Below are 16,761 nucleotides of genomic sequence, written 5' to 3' on the forward strand. Positions count from 1 at the left end.
GGCCTCTATTTGCTTTCTCCCCCGCACTCGGGCTCCAAGCTGCGATCCCGGGGTCCACCGCAGCACAGCCAGGCGCGGCGTTTCGTCCCCGATGGGGCTCGGACTCCGCTTCAAGCTCAGTGTGGCAGCGCTTCACTTAAGGGAGCTGGTGCGCCTAGAGGGGTGCGCTCCAGCTAGGATCTTATGGCGGATTTTACGGGGACAACAGTCGTCCCGGCAGGAGCTCAGTACCTAGGTGGCCATCTTTGTTGGCGCCTGGCCACGCGCCCCCTACATTAGAGTAATTGTTGATTTCAAATATGATGTGGGTAATAGCTTTGTCTGCATCTTCAGTAAAGATTAGAATGTCGTCTGCGTAAGCTGCAACAAGTTGACTGCCGGATTGAAATTGGAAGCCTTTGATATTAACTTTTAGGGAGAATAGGAGGGGTTCGATAACTAATAGGAACAGGAGTGAAGAGAGGGGGCATCACTGTATGGTACGTTGGGATAATTAGAATGGTTGAACAAGTAGCTGTTTATCCTGACTTTTGCCACCGGTATTGCATTTAGAGCCATCACCATCTGGGCGAAGTTTTTGCCTAGTTTGAATTTGTGTACTCAGTGTTTTCAAAGGCCTTTTCTGTGTCAAGAACCATCGCCGCAAGGGCAAGGACAGACCGTGGCAGAAGACTCGGATATTGTGAGCGGCTAGCCTACCTCTCAAAAATCCAGTTTGGGTTGGAGCAATGAATTTTAGTATCACTTTCTCTAGTCTTTGTGCCAATATTTTGGCATATATTTTACAGTCAATGTTTATTAATAATATCGGACTGTAGTTTTTGATGTCCAATGAGTCTTTTCTTTCTTTAGGGATGACAACTATTGTGTCCTCAGAGGCCGAACCTGAGACGTGTCAGGTGGAAGCGTATAATTGGAATAGAGAGGTTCTAATAGAAAAGCAAAGAACGTTATGTAGAAAGTTAAGGAGTACCTTTAAGGGCCTGGAGCCTTACCTCGTGTGAGGGATTTAATTGGCAAGTGGATTTTCTCAGAGGCGATTGGGGCTTGTCTTCTGCAGAGGCTGATAAGAGTGAACAGGTGTTGAGATACAATCAGCCACAAAGATTGCGTATTATATTGTTGGGGGTGTAGAGGTCAGAGAAGAAGTTATGGAAGACCTTCAGAATCTCTGCTGGGGAAGTGCCTAATGCCAGATTTATCTTTTGATAGCCATGATGATGGTTTTGTTTTAGGAGTAATTCAAATAGTTAGAAAGACCCTTCCTTTGTTTGTTCCTAAAGGTCGATTTCTCCATGTTGGCAATGTCCACCCATTTCTGTGTTCTAATACTTAGTTATTGTTTGTATTCTTAATATAGTTTCCGCAGCTTATTGATGTCTTAAGAGCCCGCCGAGCGTCTGATGGATTTGTTTAGGGATTTGATCTCTCATTCGATAGAGTTGAGACGTTTATTCAGTGATTTGTTTCTGGTAGCTAGGTTCTTTAAGGTGCCTCGGAGGGTGGCATTCAGGGCATCCCACCTAATTAAATCCAAGGTGTCACCTGCTCTGTTGTCTTGCTGGAATTAGTGGATTGCTTAACTCATTTTTGGCTTCTGATAGAGTGTCCTCCAAGAGTGCATCATTAAGGTGCCAAATCTTTTGGGGTGGATGAATAAGTGACTTATCAAGAGCTAGTTTGTATGGGTTACATTTTGGGGTTCTGTGCCAACGGGAATAGACTTTTCTATTCGGATGTAATCCATTCTGTTGAAGGTATGGTGAGCAGGGGAGTAGAACATGCAGTCACTGCCACTCGTGTTGAATAGTCTTGAACTTTTGATTAAATTGTTGTTCTTGCAATCTGTTTGTGAGACCTGCGGACAGGAATTTTTTGTGAGGATATTCTATCCAGTACACCATCCATTGGTAGGTTGAATTCATTACACCCCCATACCACCCCTCCTCCCCAACAATGATGCCAATGTTCTCTGGTATTTGAGAGGCGTTTGTCCAGGTCTTGCCAATTTGTACTTGTATACTGCTAATCACTGACCGGTCTCTAAGCGCTTTTGGAGGCGAGGCCAGGAGTCGTAGACAGATCAAGAAGTCCTACAGCGATGAGGCGGTTTTGACAGTGGTCAGTGCTTCCCTAATCAGAAGTGTTTTAAGTTGTTTCCTGAATGAGAGGAGCCCTGGTTCTTTGCGTAGATAGTCTGGCAACTGATTCCAGAGTTGTGGGAGTACAACAGAGAAGGTTCTCCTCCCTTTTGATGCCAAGGTGCATCTAGAGGTGGCCATGTTACAGGCCTCTGCTGACCGAAGTGTGCGCCCTGGTACGTAAATCTTCACGCGCTCCTTTATGTAGGCCGGAGCTTTGCCATAAATTGCTTTATGGGCAATGCAAAGGCCTTTAAACTTCACTCATTGCCTGATGGGAAGCCAGTGAAGTTTCTGGAGCAGAGGGGAGGCTCGTCTGGGCAGCCTAAAGATCAGCCTGGCTGCATCATTAAGCACCACCTGGAGTTAATGAGTTTTTGAAGAAGGCCAAGATATAGCGCATTTCCATAGTCCAGTCTAGAGGTAATTGTGGCCTGGACAATCATTTGTAGGGAAGTAGTGGAGAGAAGGGGGGCAAGTTTCCGTAGTTGTCTTAGGAGCTCTGTACAGGTGCCTACCACAGTGGTGATTTGGTTTGTCATGGAGAGCTCTTGGTCCGGCGTAATGCCTAGGCTTTTTACGGCGGCGGTGGGGGTGGTACCCAACTCCTGGGGCCAAAAACAATCATTCCATGGATTGCTTTTTGTGGAGATCATAAGAACTTCAGTTTTCTCAGGGCTAATTTTCAGAGAATTTTTGGTCATCCAGTTTATGGTGAATCTGAGAATATTTTGTGCCGTTTCCTGGGCGCGGGCTGTGTTGTCAATCCGAAAAATGAGCTGGGTGTCATCTGCATGGTTAAAGACACGGCAGTCCATGAGGGCCAGGGCTATTACCAGGGGTTGTAGGTAGATGTTGAAAAGGTGCGGGGATAAGGCAGAGCCCTGTGGGACACCACAGGTTAGGGCGCCCCTGTTCGATGCCTGTTTCCCCCGCGGAATCTTCTGGGATCTCCCTGTGAGAAAGGATTTCAGCCACCGATGGGCCGATCCTTGAAGACCTAAGGCTGTTAGACGGTCCAGGAGTCGGGTGTGATTGACCGTATCGAACGCCGCTGATAGATCTAATAAAATCAGGGCCCTCAGTTTTTTTTTTATCAGCCATAGTTCTTAGGTCATCAAGGTCCGAGAGCATCACAAGTTCAGTACTGTAGTGTGCTCTGAAGCCCGCTTGTTAGGCTTGTAATAGTTGATGTTCCTGCAGGAAAAGTGAAAGTGTTTTTAGAACATGTTGTTCTATCACTTTAACCAGGAAGGGAATTTGGGAATCGGTCTATAGTTCTTGAGGCTGGCCACGTCAGCTGCTGTTTTTTTTAGGAGGGGAGTTACTCTTGCTTCTTTTAAGTTGGAAGGCAGGTAACCGGTCTCCAGTGAGCTGCTCAGTAGTGCCAGAATCTGGTGTTCCAAGCCCGGCGCAGCCATTCGGAAGATCTTTGGGGACAAATTCGGCCGGGGAACCTTAATTAGTGCAATTCATTAATTGAGTTAGTGAGGTGTGGTCTAGTGGAGGGAAAGCTGTAAGTTGATGGCCAGTGGGGTGATCTGCCTGAAAGTGGACTGGCTCATTTTGGTTGATTAGGGTGTTGTCGATTTCGGTGATGATGTCCTTGACTTTTTGCAGGAAGTAAGACTGGAAGGAATTAGTCTAAAGAGACATCAGTAGTTTTCCCCTTTGTTTTTTGGCTAAGTTCTCTCAATATTTTGAAAGTCTTTCTGTTTGTTAGAGGCCGCTATAATCCTTGCCTCATAATAGTCAGCCTTCCTGTCGGTGATAGATTTTTTATAAAGGGAAAGTTGGATTTTGAAAAGTGCCAACTGTTCTGGTTCATCGTCTTAATGCCATTGCCGCTCAGCATGGCGGAGGCTTTGATTTTGAGCTCTTAGAGATTAATTAAACCAAGGTGCTCCCTTCCCTTTGTTTCTAGCTCTGATTGTTCTCTCTTGAACTACCTTATCTATGGCTTGGCGCAAAGTGTTTGTCAGGGTTTCACTCTCTAGATCTTAGTTTCCTGATTTGAGCGTGGGTGCTTGGGGGGGATCTGAGTAGAACTTCTACCAGGTTGGCGGCATCAATTGTCTTCCAGTTGCGTGCCCTGATCCAATCTGGGTGTGATTGTGATATTAAGCAATCGATAGGGGCCCAGCACCTTAGGAGTGCGTGGTTCGACCAGGCGCAGGGGCTGACCTCCGTTAGACTGGCCCGAGGCTGTGAGGTCCAGATGAGGTCCAGGGTATGCCCTTTCTGGTAAGTGAGGGCATCTACAATTTGATGAAGCCCCATTGCGTCCATTCCTATTTCAAGTTGCCTAGCATGGGATTCCTTCGGGCAGTGTCCCAGTGATAGTTGAAGTCCCCTGTGATAAGGAGCCGTTTGTAGCAGGAACATAGATCGGTGACAATTTCCAGGAATAGTTTGTTAAAACTGGGGGTTGACCTTGGGGGGGGGGGAGGGGGGGGTGGTAGACCACTACCATTAAGAAGCAGGATGATTTAAGTGAGACCTTGACCCCTAGAATGTCTGCTTGGTCAACACTTTCTGCTACTATTTTGGTAGTCTGTAGCCGTTTGTTAAAGAAGATGGCTACTCCCCCTCCCCGGGTAGTTCCTAGTCTATTATGCCAATGGACATCATAATTCTCTGGAAGTGAGGCGATAATATCTGGGATTGGAGAGTCCTTGAGCCAGGTTTCAGGGAGAGCTAGGATGTCTACCTCATCATCTTGGAGGAGTGAGAAAATGTCAAGGTGGTGTTTCTGTAAGGATCGAGTATTTAAAACTGCTACTTTTAGGCCAAGGGGGTTATTGGGCGTGGGGTTAGCATTGGGGATGAGTCCGGAGTTTTAGTGCTGACCTTGGTGTGTCCCTGCTGGAAGTTACCCACTGGTACTTCCTGTGTGTGCAACGTTCCCTCCACGCAAACGGTAACAACCGCGGTGGACCAGGGAACACGCATCATGTCCCAGGTGAGTTTGAAAGCAAGAAAGAGTGATTTTAAAAAGAAATAGTGCTTTTCCCTTTTTACATGCAACAGCAGAAATTAGACAGACTCGGGAGACCTTTACCAGGCGCTTCCGAGATTCGCAGACTAACCGCCTTCGTTGTACTTAGTTAAATGCCTCTAGCGCGTCTGCCAAATGGCGACAGTTAATCATTAGGAGCATAGATATTTACTATGGTGATCTTTGTTTTTCTTTAAGATCCTGGTTATTTATAAACATCCTTGATGATCATGTATTGGAGAGGACGGAAATTTCCTTATGTTTTTGCAAATAGGTTGATGACTAGTTCAGAATAAGCACAGAGTAATCTGTGTCACTGCTATATGGCTGCCATTTTAAAGTCAGGGAAAGAGTAGTGCTCTTCAGATGATCTGCAGGAATATTCGATAAGTGCCCATTACCACAGGACCGAGGAATATCGTAAATGTAGTCATTAGAGCGCACTCTTAGGTCACGATGGCGGCAGGAGCCGTGCGGGAGATGAAGAACTCTAGGTGCTGTGCATTTGGAAGTTTAGACCTCTAATGCCCACATGGCGGACGTAAGGATGCTAGCCTATGTTGCAGCGGGAGCACCGATGGACTTCGGGAAGGCAGCCTCCAAGTGCAGGGTGCAGTGGCAAATGGTCGGGTGCGCGGGGAATGGGGAATGTAAAGTGGCACTGGAGCAGGGGAGGCAAGTTGCTGCGGCAGCTGAAGAGCCAGCTACTTATCTGATGCAGGAGGTGATGTACAGCCGGCGATGTATAGTAGTTAGGTGTGTCGGAGATGTAGTAGTATGGCAGCAATGACATTGACCCCTCCATTTGAGATGCCTCTTGAAGGCTGTGAGTATCAGCCGGTCGATGCAATCAATTACTGATCATAGGGCCTGTATGGAATAATGGAGCCGATGTCAGAGGCATGCAGAGGTGGCGGACGCCATCTTGGGTTGCAATGTCTTTGGGGGCTCCAGGGGATAAAGGAGGGTTCCAAGCCAACCTGACCACTGAAATCATCCTTCAATTATACTGTTGGGATGCCGCAATTTCTGGCTGATGGTGGGGTCATTTCATTTGTCCGAATGGACGTCGTTGGATTTTGAAGTTAGTGAATGCAGTGCGCAGCTGACCGTCTAGGCAGCCATGGATTCTGTCCTTGAACTAAGTCCTTCATTTTCATAAGCAAAAAAGTTTTTTAGTGCTAGTTTGCAGCATTCGAGTATAAAATGTCTCGGTGTATACATATGTGGCTAAAGTTCACATATACGGCCACAAGTAACAATCTCGATTTTTTTGACATAACAATATTTGCAAAAGACAATCAGACTCTGCAAAAAAAGAGCGAATAACCAACCCAGAGACTGTCTCTTACAAACATTCCCAAAAGTACCAACACCAGATTTGACCACTTGCGTGACAACATTCTGCCAAGCTTCCTATGAAGTAAAGAAACTGATCAATAAAAACTGGCACATCCTGCACACGGGTTCATTCAACTGGCCAAAACCCAGATTTGCAAATCGAAGATCAAAGAATATTAAAGATGTCCTTGTACATACTCGACCATTAAAAAAAGTGAAATTGGTCACAACCAGAGATGCAACCATGGCTCCTGTAACTGGGCATTACCCTTGCGGTTCTTGCGTCGCTTATAAAACAACAACAGCATCCAAATCATTACAACTCTCAGACACACTAGTTTGGCATCAACGTCAACATACAATTTGCAACTCTACACACGTCATTTACATGGTCAGCTGCCCTTGCGGCAAACAATATATTGGAATGACGTGTCGCAAAGTAAAAACAAGAATTGGAGAACATAGGAGCAATATTAGATTGAAAAAGAACACCACCAAGTTATGTTCCCATTTCGTGGAAGCAGGACATTCCTGCGACGACATTCACTGGACTGTATTTGAAATGCTGAATGACAAAACTCTGAGATGTGAGAGAACACTCTTTGAAAAGGAGCAGAGGTGGGTGGAACGTCTTAAAACCCACGAACACGGACTTAATGATTCAATCCCGTGGCACCAGTTTGCAGAATAAAGCTATCCCAAAATTCATTAGTAAAAAGGTCCTTAAACATCTAGAAGCGTGAATTCAACCTAATCTGAATGATCACTCGCTAACTATGGTAATGATTTGGGCATACAAGTAACCAACTCTGTTCCCGACATGGTGACTGAATAAAGTTCGCATTGATAAAAAACATAACAACGAGCCGCTTTGACTGCCTGCGCCTTTAAAATGATTCCTTCCCATGAGGTTGTCACTTCCGGGGGCAGAGCCAGCACAAGACGGAATCCCAAATACACGCGGGTAGTGGCGGAGGGAGGCTACTGAAACCACAGAACCCCGGTAAGATGCCTGCGTGATATGTTAACTAATGCGATAATCTCTAAATACAGCTCTGGGTCAAGCGACTTCCCTGATGCAAGCAAGAGTTTTTCCGGTATAAGGTAGGACAGCGCACAGCGTTTATACCAAATTCCTCTGCAAGTCCTCCCACCCGTATACCAGGTTATTTTAAAACCAACATGTGGAAAGACTAATCCAGACTTCAGAGAGTCTCCTGTCACATACAGATGCCCTAATAAAACCATGAATTAGCGCGCCCCTTTAAAAGCCAGCGCGTAAAGCTATCCAACTTAATTTTTAATTTGTCAAAAAATGCCACCAATGCTCGAACTCGAACTCTAGACCCTCCCCATACCCAAAGTCTCAGTAAATGATTAATAATTTTATTCAACAAATGCGTAAACCTAACTCAGGATGTATAAATTAAGTGTGTATTTCTCTATGTACTCTCCCCATTCTATTTCAGAAACCGGAGGAGCCAATTTTCCTGAAATAAAAACAGGAAACTACTTAAAACTACACAAATGGTGTGAGTAAAAAGTCCATTGTTTATGTGTATGTGAGTCTTGACGAAAGCTCTATAGACCCCTAGGGCCCAGAGAGCTGAAACATGTCGACGTTGTATATATAAAACTACCCAGATCCAGTAACTCGATCTACCAAGTAGTACCGAAACCATTTTAACCAATCTGGAAATCACACCAATATTAAAAGTCTCTAAGGGTGATTCTCCAGTTTTTAACTATTTCTTCCTTTTTTTGAGAATTTATTTTGCACACTTTCTTCACTTCTCTGGACACTGCACAATAGACCAGAGGTGCCGCGGGCTGAGGCGGGCAACACCACTACTTTTGGAGTACCCGATGATAACTGCCAACAACCCGAATGCGGGGCGGATGAACCAGATATACCGCACAACCACATCAGCATTGGGTTTTTTGAGGTTACTCTAAAATCTTCTATACCAATGGTCTAGAAGTGTAACAAGTGTCTGTTTCTCCTTTCTGATTAATTACTTACACTGCTTGAGCTTCACAGGGTGGGATCCTAGCACTATCAGTTCACACTCCTATTCAGATTATCAACTGATCCACATGTCTTTACCAAAGTGCTGATGGTGTGGTGGAATCCCTACAACAGTCAGGTGTCCATCTACTTTTTAACTTCAATGACTATGACTGGCTGGTGAAAGCAAATCCCTTAACACAGGTCCGGTATCACCACTAGCATATGGCAAGACTGCTCTGTGACTCGTGCTTTACCATCAAGGCCCCAAAGTACCACTTCTTTCCCTGGTAGAGGCTAACCTTCATAAGAGGCGTAACAGACACAACATGCAAGAAGGCCCTTCAATCCACCTCCGAGGATTCTGAGATTTCGAACTCCTGCATGGATCCTGGTTCTGCAGGAATTTCATCAGGTTGGCCGTGTGCAGACTTTTGGAGGCACACACCAGATGCTGGATTAGGACCTTCTGTGGTGTCAGAGGTCTAAATGGCTCCAGAGTCCGGAAAGTCTCATGGCCAAGGTTCAGATATTATTCATCCAATTCTGCACCTTTTTATGGACCCCTCCAACCTTTTGGCAAACAGTCCATAAGGCCCTATGCCAATGTCATTGATGCCTCCTCGCTGGGCTGAGGTGTAAAACTGGACATCACAATTGTACTGGGGCCTTTGGTCCACATCTCACCACTGCCTGAATATCAATCTGCTGTAGCTTCAGATGGTCTGTCTTACAATAAAGTATTGTTTTCTTCCAATTTGTGTAGCAACATGCAATTCGGTCTTAGAACACCAGTTACATTAACAGGCATCGTGGTGTAAGATTGTGGACCCTTTATTGGAAGGTGATTCCCATGTAGAAATGGGCTTAGTAATGGGTAATCTTCCCTGTAGTAGCTCACCTTCGCAGACTGTCTCAGTTTGAGGGCATATGCACTCTCTGGTTCATCTGGACTGCGGCTCTGCTGTGGGGTGATGCATTGTCACAGATTCTCCCCCCTTCTTTCAGGTACTGCAAAATGTGCGGGAGGAACACGCTCAACTGATTTTGATTGCCTCAGATTGTGCTTGGAGGATCTTGAATGTTGGTCTGTTGGCATTTAGCATCTGGCTGCCCCTTCCTCTTCAGTGCAGTGTCAATCTGCTGTCGCAATAGGTTGGTCATGTCCTCCACCCGAGCGAACCTCTAAATGCTATAGCTATACACATGGGGATTATGTAGTGCTAGTTAGTCATTTTTTACCTTCCTCATGAAGTCGCAAATGTCATATTGAAGGCTTGGAATCAACCTCTAATCCCATATATGGAGGTTGCTGGGAAGAGTTCATTCAATGAAGCAAGTAAGAATGCATCAACCCTTTCAAACCTCGCCTTCCTGCTGTCTTGCTATTTGTCTTGTTTTCTTGCAAAGCAGGGTCTACTGCTGACTATTGTTAAGGGCTATCTGGCGTCTATGCCTTCCCAAATGTCTGCCTGATCAACCTTTCCAGTAAGATAATCTCAAGTGGTGCGCTTTCTAAAAGGTTTATTTTCGTTATTTCATTCATTCCTTTATTGTTCCTAAGTGGGGTTTAAATCCCATTTTGGCTTTTTTGAAGCTTCTTCGGTTGAGCTAATACATAGTTTCCTGAGTCGATTTCTTACGCGGAAGACCGCTTTGTTACTGCCAATAACTTCAGTTCATAGGGTCTAAGAATTTCATGCACTATCAGTTTGTCCACCCACCTGTCACCGTTTTCTATCCAGATAATTTGTATCTTTACACATACCCATCCTGTTTACTCTTCATGGAGTCATCTGTGTTTCAAACAGCCAGGTCTGGTACAAGTTCATCTTTTTTCTCTCCTCAAGTTCGTGCTAAGGAGTATCAGCAACTGCACAGGCTGGATCCCGGCATGCAATACATTACAGAAACACTTCTTTGAAAGTAGTTTTATATAATAAGAAGCTAGTTAAAAGTTTATATTAAATGAGGTTCGTAGGACTTGTGTAGTGTACCCATTGTTGTGCTCCTGCAACAAAGAAGACAGCATTTAGCTTCCATCTCTGTATTTGTTCATTCTATAAATGCTGTGATTACCTTTAAAAATTGTCATCGTAAGAAGTCCAGGCTAGGTGTTTTTATTTGTTCTGTGGCACACATTTATAATTTTTTGCAGGTTGCTCTCTTACACAATCATAAGCTTAGACAAAGCAAATTCTTAAGAGTTCTTTCACTTTCAGCAAAAATCTTTAACGTTGAAGGTGGAAATGTCCCATCTTATAAATTATCAGTTTTGTCTAATCATTTTTCACCTGAAGCTGGGAGGAAGTGACAGTAGTTACCTAGGAGATATTAAATATCTATATGCTTATGGAATTTTAAATTGTGGATCGAAAATGCATTGGGTAAAACTTCCCCTTTAAGTGCAAAACCAGTGCTTTGCTAAGTCTTGAACAGCCTTGCTTTGAGGCTGTGAAGTATAAAGTTAGTAATAAAAAATAACATCTTTTTGATTTTAATTGGTCCAGAGGACTCGTGGGATCATATAAAAAAAAACTCAAAAGTGAACCGGATGGTTGAAAAGGGAAGTGTAGTAACTCGTAACATTTATATTCTTTTTAGCAACTAGTTGTAGGTCTTGCTCGATTTTGAGTCGATGTGGTATTCTACAAAGATTTCTAGCCTTAAAGGAAACTCTAAAAATGTATACCTGGTAGTGTGCTAACGTTCCATAATTCGCTTTTCTGTAGTTAACCAAAATGTCAGCAAAATCATGCAAAATTACATGTAATTAAGTGAAATGCAAATCTTTCGTTCTGAGCCTACATTTTAGCGCGTAATGCGTCACCGCTTAATTTTTGATGCAAGGATGCATTTAACAAAAGCACTGCTCATGTTCCGTTGCACTCTTGTGGTCGCAAATGGCGAGTTTCACTACATTTTTCCTGCAAATGCTGTATAGTTAGACAAAGTAGCCTGATGGCGGAATTTCTCGTACCAAGCGCAATGTAAAATTTCCAGAATTATGCAAATTGCACTGTCATTTAAATGTTGCCCATGCCTTTATATTAACTGTTGCTTAAGTGATTGTGAAAGGTAAATGGTGGTCAAAATGGACTGTTTTTAAAATCTTACATTTTCTATTTGTAGCTGGCAGCCTGTCATTGACTACATTGACAGTAAATTTGAAGACTACTTAAATGCTGAATCTCGTGTGAACAGACGACAGATGCCAGACAACAGAGTTCAGTGTTGCTTATACTTCATCGCCCCTTCAGGACATGGGTCAGTATTCAAGTTACTTACTTGGTAGAAATGACAAGTTTAACTTGTTAAGTCTTTCATGAAGTGGGTGCTGACGTTCTGTGTGACCCCAGTGCTTCACGTGGCACTGGAGAGCATGTTGTTTAAACTGAATCTTCAGATCCTCACCGTTAGTGGTATTTTTATCCACACATAACTTAGCCTATTACAGTGCAAATGACATTAATCTGTAACTTAGGTGCCAGCTGACAACCAGGACCCACGCCACGGCTTGGATACTATCCAGTCTTGGACGTTCTGATTCTACCTGTAGTTACATGAGCTGAGATTGACGGTATCCTGATCAAGGCTGAGGTGTAACCTTGAAGTTTTGTTGAAATCCATACGTCCCAAAAGCTTCCCCACTTCCCCCCTGCTCCACAAATCTTGCACCAAGTTGTTGACCCAACCCTTCTGCAAAAATGCCATGAGCCTCCAACAAAGAATCCAACCCTACTCCCAGGCCTACACTTTCTGCTCCACCATAAAGTTGCACATCCTCTCCCATGTTGATGGCATGAATGCCTTATGACTCTCCCCTTGCCCAACTCAGGCTGCTTTCTGTGTAGGTGATCTTTCTGTTCCAAAATCAACTTATTTTGTTTTTCCATAACAATAGAGTTTTAGTCTACACTGACATTGCCAGTCTCAACATAAAGGGGAAGATAAGAGGAATATCCACGAGGAGCTTGTGCTTCTATTGACTTGTACCATCAAAAACAAAAGAGCCCATCCGTACTTAGTAAACTGATCCTCCACAGGACAGAGAAAGCACTAGATTTTATTCAGTCTTGCCAAGTGTCACGTATCAGGCGTGATTCTAACGCATTTCAGTGTGGTGATTCGCAACACCGCACTGAAATGCATTAATCACGCATTATAGCGCTGCTCAGCCGTCACCGCAGAGTGCTGCTATAATGCACTATAATGTCATAACTGTGTAAGTAGCAGTAGCGCGGTGTTCCCGGCAAGTTAAGGGTCTGTCAGCTCGCAGCTCTGCGATTTCTCTCTCACTGCAACAATGTTTCCAAGCTTGACACCACGGGCAATACCCAGCATAACTGAAGTCAAAATCAGTTCCCGGGAAGTCACGGCTTGTCAGCATTAATTAGGCTAAGGTCAGTGGGGGGTGAGAGTCAAGCGTGGCGCGGGGGCTGGGAAAGGAGATTAGTTTGAGAACCAAGTGCTCCTCGTCGCCGCCGCAGCCGGTGGTTAGAGCAACGTGGATCTTCCCGCCCAGGCCATGCATTTGACCCCAGCCTGGACAATGGCGCCATCAGTAAGTGCTGTCGGAGTGAGTATTTGTTTTAAATAGTTAAAACGTGCCATGCTGTAATTTCATTGTTGTAAAGTTTGCCGGCCTGGCAGTTTGGCGCGTTGGTAGGTGTTAACAAGAGCCGCAGGGGTGCTTGTGCCGTTCTCCCTTCCTTTGCAGCACGATCTGAATCCCACTGTGCTGCTGCCCCCTGTCCTCCTTCTATCCTGTGGTGACGTCCTGCTTTTCAGATGGAGTCGCTTGAAATTAAAGGTTCGAGGCATGTGGGCTGCTAAATTCATATCTTAGCATTAGATCGCCACCTAGTGTTGGGTCCGGATGATCGCACATTGTTGTCCTGGAAGAGTCTTCGAAGTATCCTGAGATGGGTGGCTCCTCCCCTGGACTACAGTGCGCATGGGCATCGGCTCCATCCCCAGATTGTTTTTTTCCGCCATTGGGTTCGGATGCGGTCTCGACGTCTCTCCGTCGGAACCGAATAAACATCAATCTTAACGGCCAAAAGGCTTTGGGTTCTTTACGTCGGTATTGTTTGCGTACGGTCTCGAGTTCTTCCGTCTCTCGGAGCCGGAATCAGCGGAGTTTTTACTACTCTTCGGACATCGAGGCCTTCTCATCGCGACTCGACACCAAGTTCCCAACATGGAGCGGAGTCCGTTTAAGCTTTGTCCGCTCTGTGGGTCCAAATACCCACATATAGACGTGGACCCGGTCTGTAATAAATGCCTTTCGCCAGACCATGACGAAGGAAGTTGCAGGGCCTGTGCGAGTTTCAGGTCGAAGAAGACTCTCACGATTCGGCGCGCGGTGCGCCTTGTGGCCAAACAGGCGGCCCCGGATCCAGAAAACATATTCGACGACCAAGAGGAGGACCAGAGCCATCATCTTCAAATCTCCCCGCCTGAGACGGAGGTCGAGGCTGATCCGGAATATGACGACGACGGAGTCGTGGGTCAAGGCCTTGAATACGTCGACGAGGTAGGAGACGACGATATGGTTTATGGGGCCGCGGAAGATAGCTCAGGGGACGAGCTATGCCCCGAAGTTGACGGACATCAGGAGAGGGTCGCGGGATCGCCTGTCGGCCTTACCCAAGACCCTGTAGCGCAAGCCACGGCCCCGCCTGATGGCCCGGCCACGGACATACTTGCTGCGCCGAGGGTTTCGAAACCGAAACTGAAAGCAACGGTCTCGACAGCACCTAAAATGGCCGACCCGAAACCGAAAGTTAAGGGCTCCATCGTCCCTAAGATGGCGGTCGTAACAGCAAAAACAAATAAACCGGCAGCCTCATCGACTCCGTCGACCTCAGGTCCGCAGAAGTCGAAGAAACACGGCGATTCCACAGGGTCAAAATCGGCGCCGGAGGAGAGATCCTCTAAAAAGGGTGGCACGCACAAGACAAGCGCGCCGGCGCCGGCAAAGCCAGCCAAAGCAAGCGACACAGCCCCGGCTCCAACGGGGACATCTGCGCATCGCTCCAAGGACTCGGGGTCGGCGCCGTCCATCCCTCCAAAAGACCAACGGAACGTCGCATCCGAAGGCAAGGCCACCTCGTCGGTGCCAAAGACATCGGTCACCGACGCATCTCTCGTTGCTTCTTCACTACAAAGAATTAGGGAGAAGGCTTTTTCTTCGTCGACGCCAACGCCATCGACGCAGAGGGTGGCAGACGTCCCGGTCAAGCCCGCTAGTAAACTCCTCTTCCTTCTACCGCAAAAGTGGTGCCGAAGGCCTTTTCATCAAAATCGACGCCAAAGAAGTCGGAATCTTCGACGGCAGGGGCATCTTCGGGTCAGGTGCTCGACCCAGAAGAGGATTCGGAGTGTTTCATAGACGCGGACACAGGGAAGTTAACCCTTTACAAAAGGAAAATCACTTCGCAGCCAGTGGAATCCTATGTCATCCCCCTAAAGAAGAAAAAGTTTCCACAGGACGCCTCAGGCCTCATGGAACCTATTCAGCCTCCTCTGGGAAGGAGCCCAACACCGTCTCCAGACCATTCTGAAAGTGAGGGCTATGGTGAAGACGAACAATACACGTTCCCAGTCAATGAACCTGATGCACAGCCAGATTCATATGATGCCATTGGGGACCAAGGCACCCAAGATGTGGGACAAGACCCACAGTCTTTCAGTACACGTGCATCCCCTACAGAGGATTCTGCAGGTTTTCATGCACTCATTGAGAGGGCAGCTGCTAATCATGATGTGGACATGCATGCTGACCCAGTTGAGGAAGACTTTCTATTCGACACCTTTTCAGTTTCGGAAAGAACTGTAAAGACACTGCCTATGCTCAAAGGGGTCCTCAAGCATGCTGCGGACATCTTTAAAGAGCCTACCAGGGCGAGGGTGGTCAACCCACGTATTGAAAAGAAGTACAGACCAGCGCCTGCAGACCCTGCATACATTCGAGGACAGTTGCCGCTTGACTCCCTGGTGGTAGCAAACGCACGCAAAAGGGCCAACTCCCAAACAACGGGTGAAGCTCCTCCCCCGGATAAGGAGTCCAAAGTGCTAGAGGCAGGAGGCAAAAGAGTGGCTGCGCAGGCCGCCAATTTCTGGCGTATTGCAAATACACAGGCACTACTGGCACGTTATGATAGATCACATTACGACACACTAGAGCAGATTGTGGAACACCTGCCTCCGCAGTTTCAAGAGGGCACCAAAATGATTATACAAGAAGGACAACTGATCTCCAACGCGGCCATAAAGTGTGCACTTGATGCCGCGGACACGGCCGCTAGGGCCATTAACACCAGTGTCATGCTCAGAAGACAGGCTTGGCTCCGCATATCGGGGTTCAAACCTGACATTCAAACAACCATACTTAATCAGCCAGTCAATCCGGATAGACTGTTTGGTCCAGATGTTGACACCACCCTGGAAAAAATTAAAAAAGACACTGAAACTGCTAAATCTATGGGGGCCCTACAATCACAGCAGTTTCGTGGCAATAATTTTCGTCGCTCAGGTGCCCGTGGAGTGACCAGAGGACAGTTGGGTCAACAGTCACAGTTCCCTAGAGGTGGAACACAATCCTCGTACCCCAAACAAAACAAGAGGGGCTACAGGGGAAACAGCAACAAAGGACGCGGCAAAGGAGGCAACAATTCACGCTCCTCTGCCACAAGCAGCCAGTGACTCTCTGTCACTGCCCCCCGACCACTTAACACCTGTCGGGGGGAGAATACAGCAGTTCCTGCCCGTCTGGATCAACATCACCACAGACAGGTGGGTGCGACAGCTTATCCAGTACGGTTATTGTCTAGAGTTAAAATCCACTCCACCCAACATTCCACCAAGGCAAAGACCTATGTCCGCAGAGCACTTGCACTTATTGCAGCAGGAAGTGTTGGTGATGCTGCAAAAAGGGGCAATCGAGCTCGTGCCAGTGGGGGAGGAAGGCACAGGGGTTTATTCCCTGTACTTCCTCATTCCAAAAAAGGACGGATCTCTCAGACCAATTCTGGATCTCCGTCCCCTCAATCTGTACATACTGTCAGAGCATTTCCACATGCTTACACTGCAACAGATTCTTCCTATGTTAAACAAAGGAGACTTCTTAGCAACCTTAGATCTCAAGGATGCTTATTTCCACATTCCGCTACATCCGTCCCACAGAAAGTACCTCAGGTTCACTATCCAGGGCACGCATTATCAGTTCAAAGTCCTACCCTTCGGAGTCACAACTGCCCCAAGGGTGT

General features: G+C 46.4%; 1 protein-coding gene across 6 annotated transcripts in view; it reads left to right on the top strand.

Annotated features, from left to right (window-relative positions):
* The window catches only part of SEPTIN7 (septin 7), a 508,515-nt gene that overhangs the window by 295,225 nt on the left and 196,529 nt on the right, over positions 1-16,761 (top strand). For all 6 annotated transcript variants that reach the window (XM_086964822.1, XM_086964825.1, XM_086964824.1 and 3 more), the window contains exon 5: positions 11,621-11,755. In XM_086964822.1, the coding sequence (XP_086820948.1) occupies positions 11,621-11,755 (135 nt within the window). The remainder of the gene's footprint in view (positions 1-11,620; positions 11,756-16,761) is intronic.

The sequence above is a fragment of the Lissotriton vulgaris genome, chromosome 4_1, assembly GCF_964263255.1.
Source record: "Lissotriton vulgaris chromosome 4_1, aLisVul1.2, whole genome shotgun sequence".
Taxonomy (NCBI): Eukaryota; Metazoa; Chordata; class Amphibia; order Caudata; family Salamandridae; genus Lissotriton; species Lissotriton vulgaris.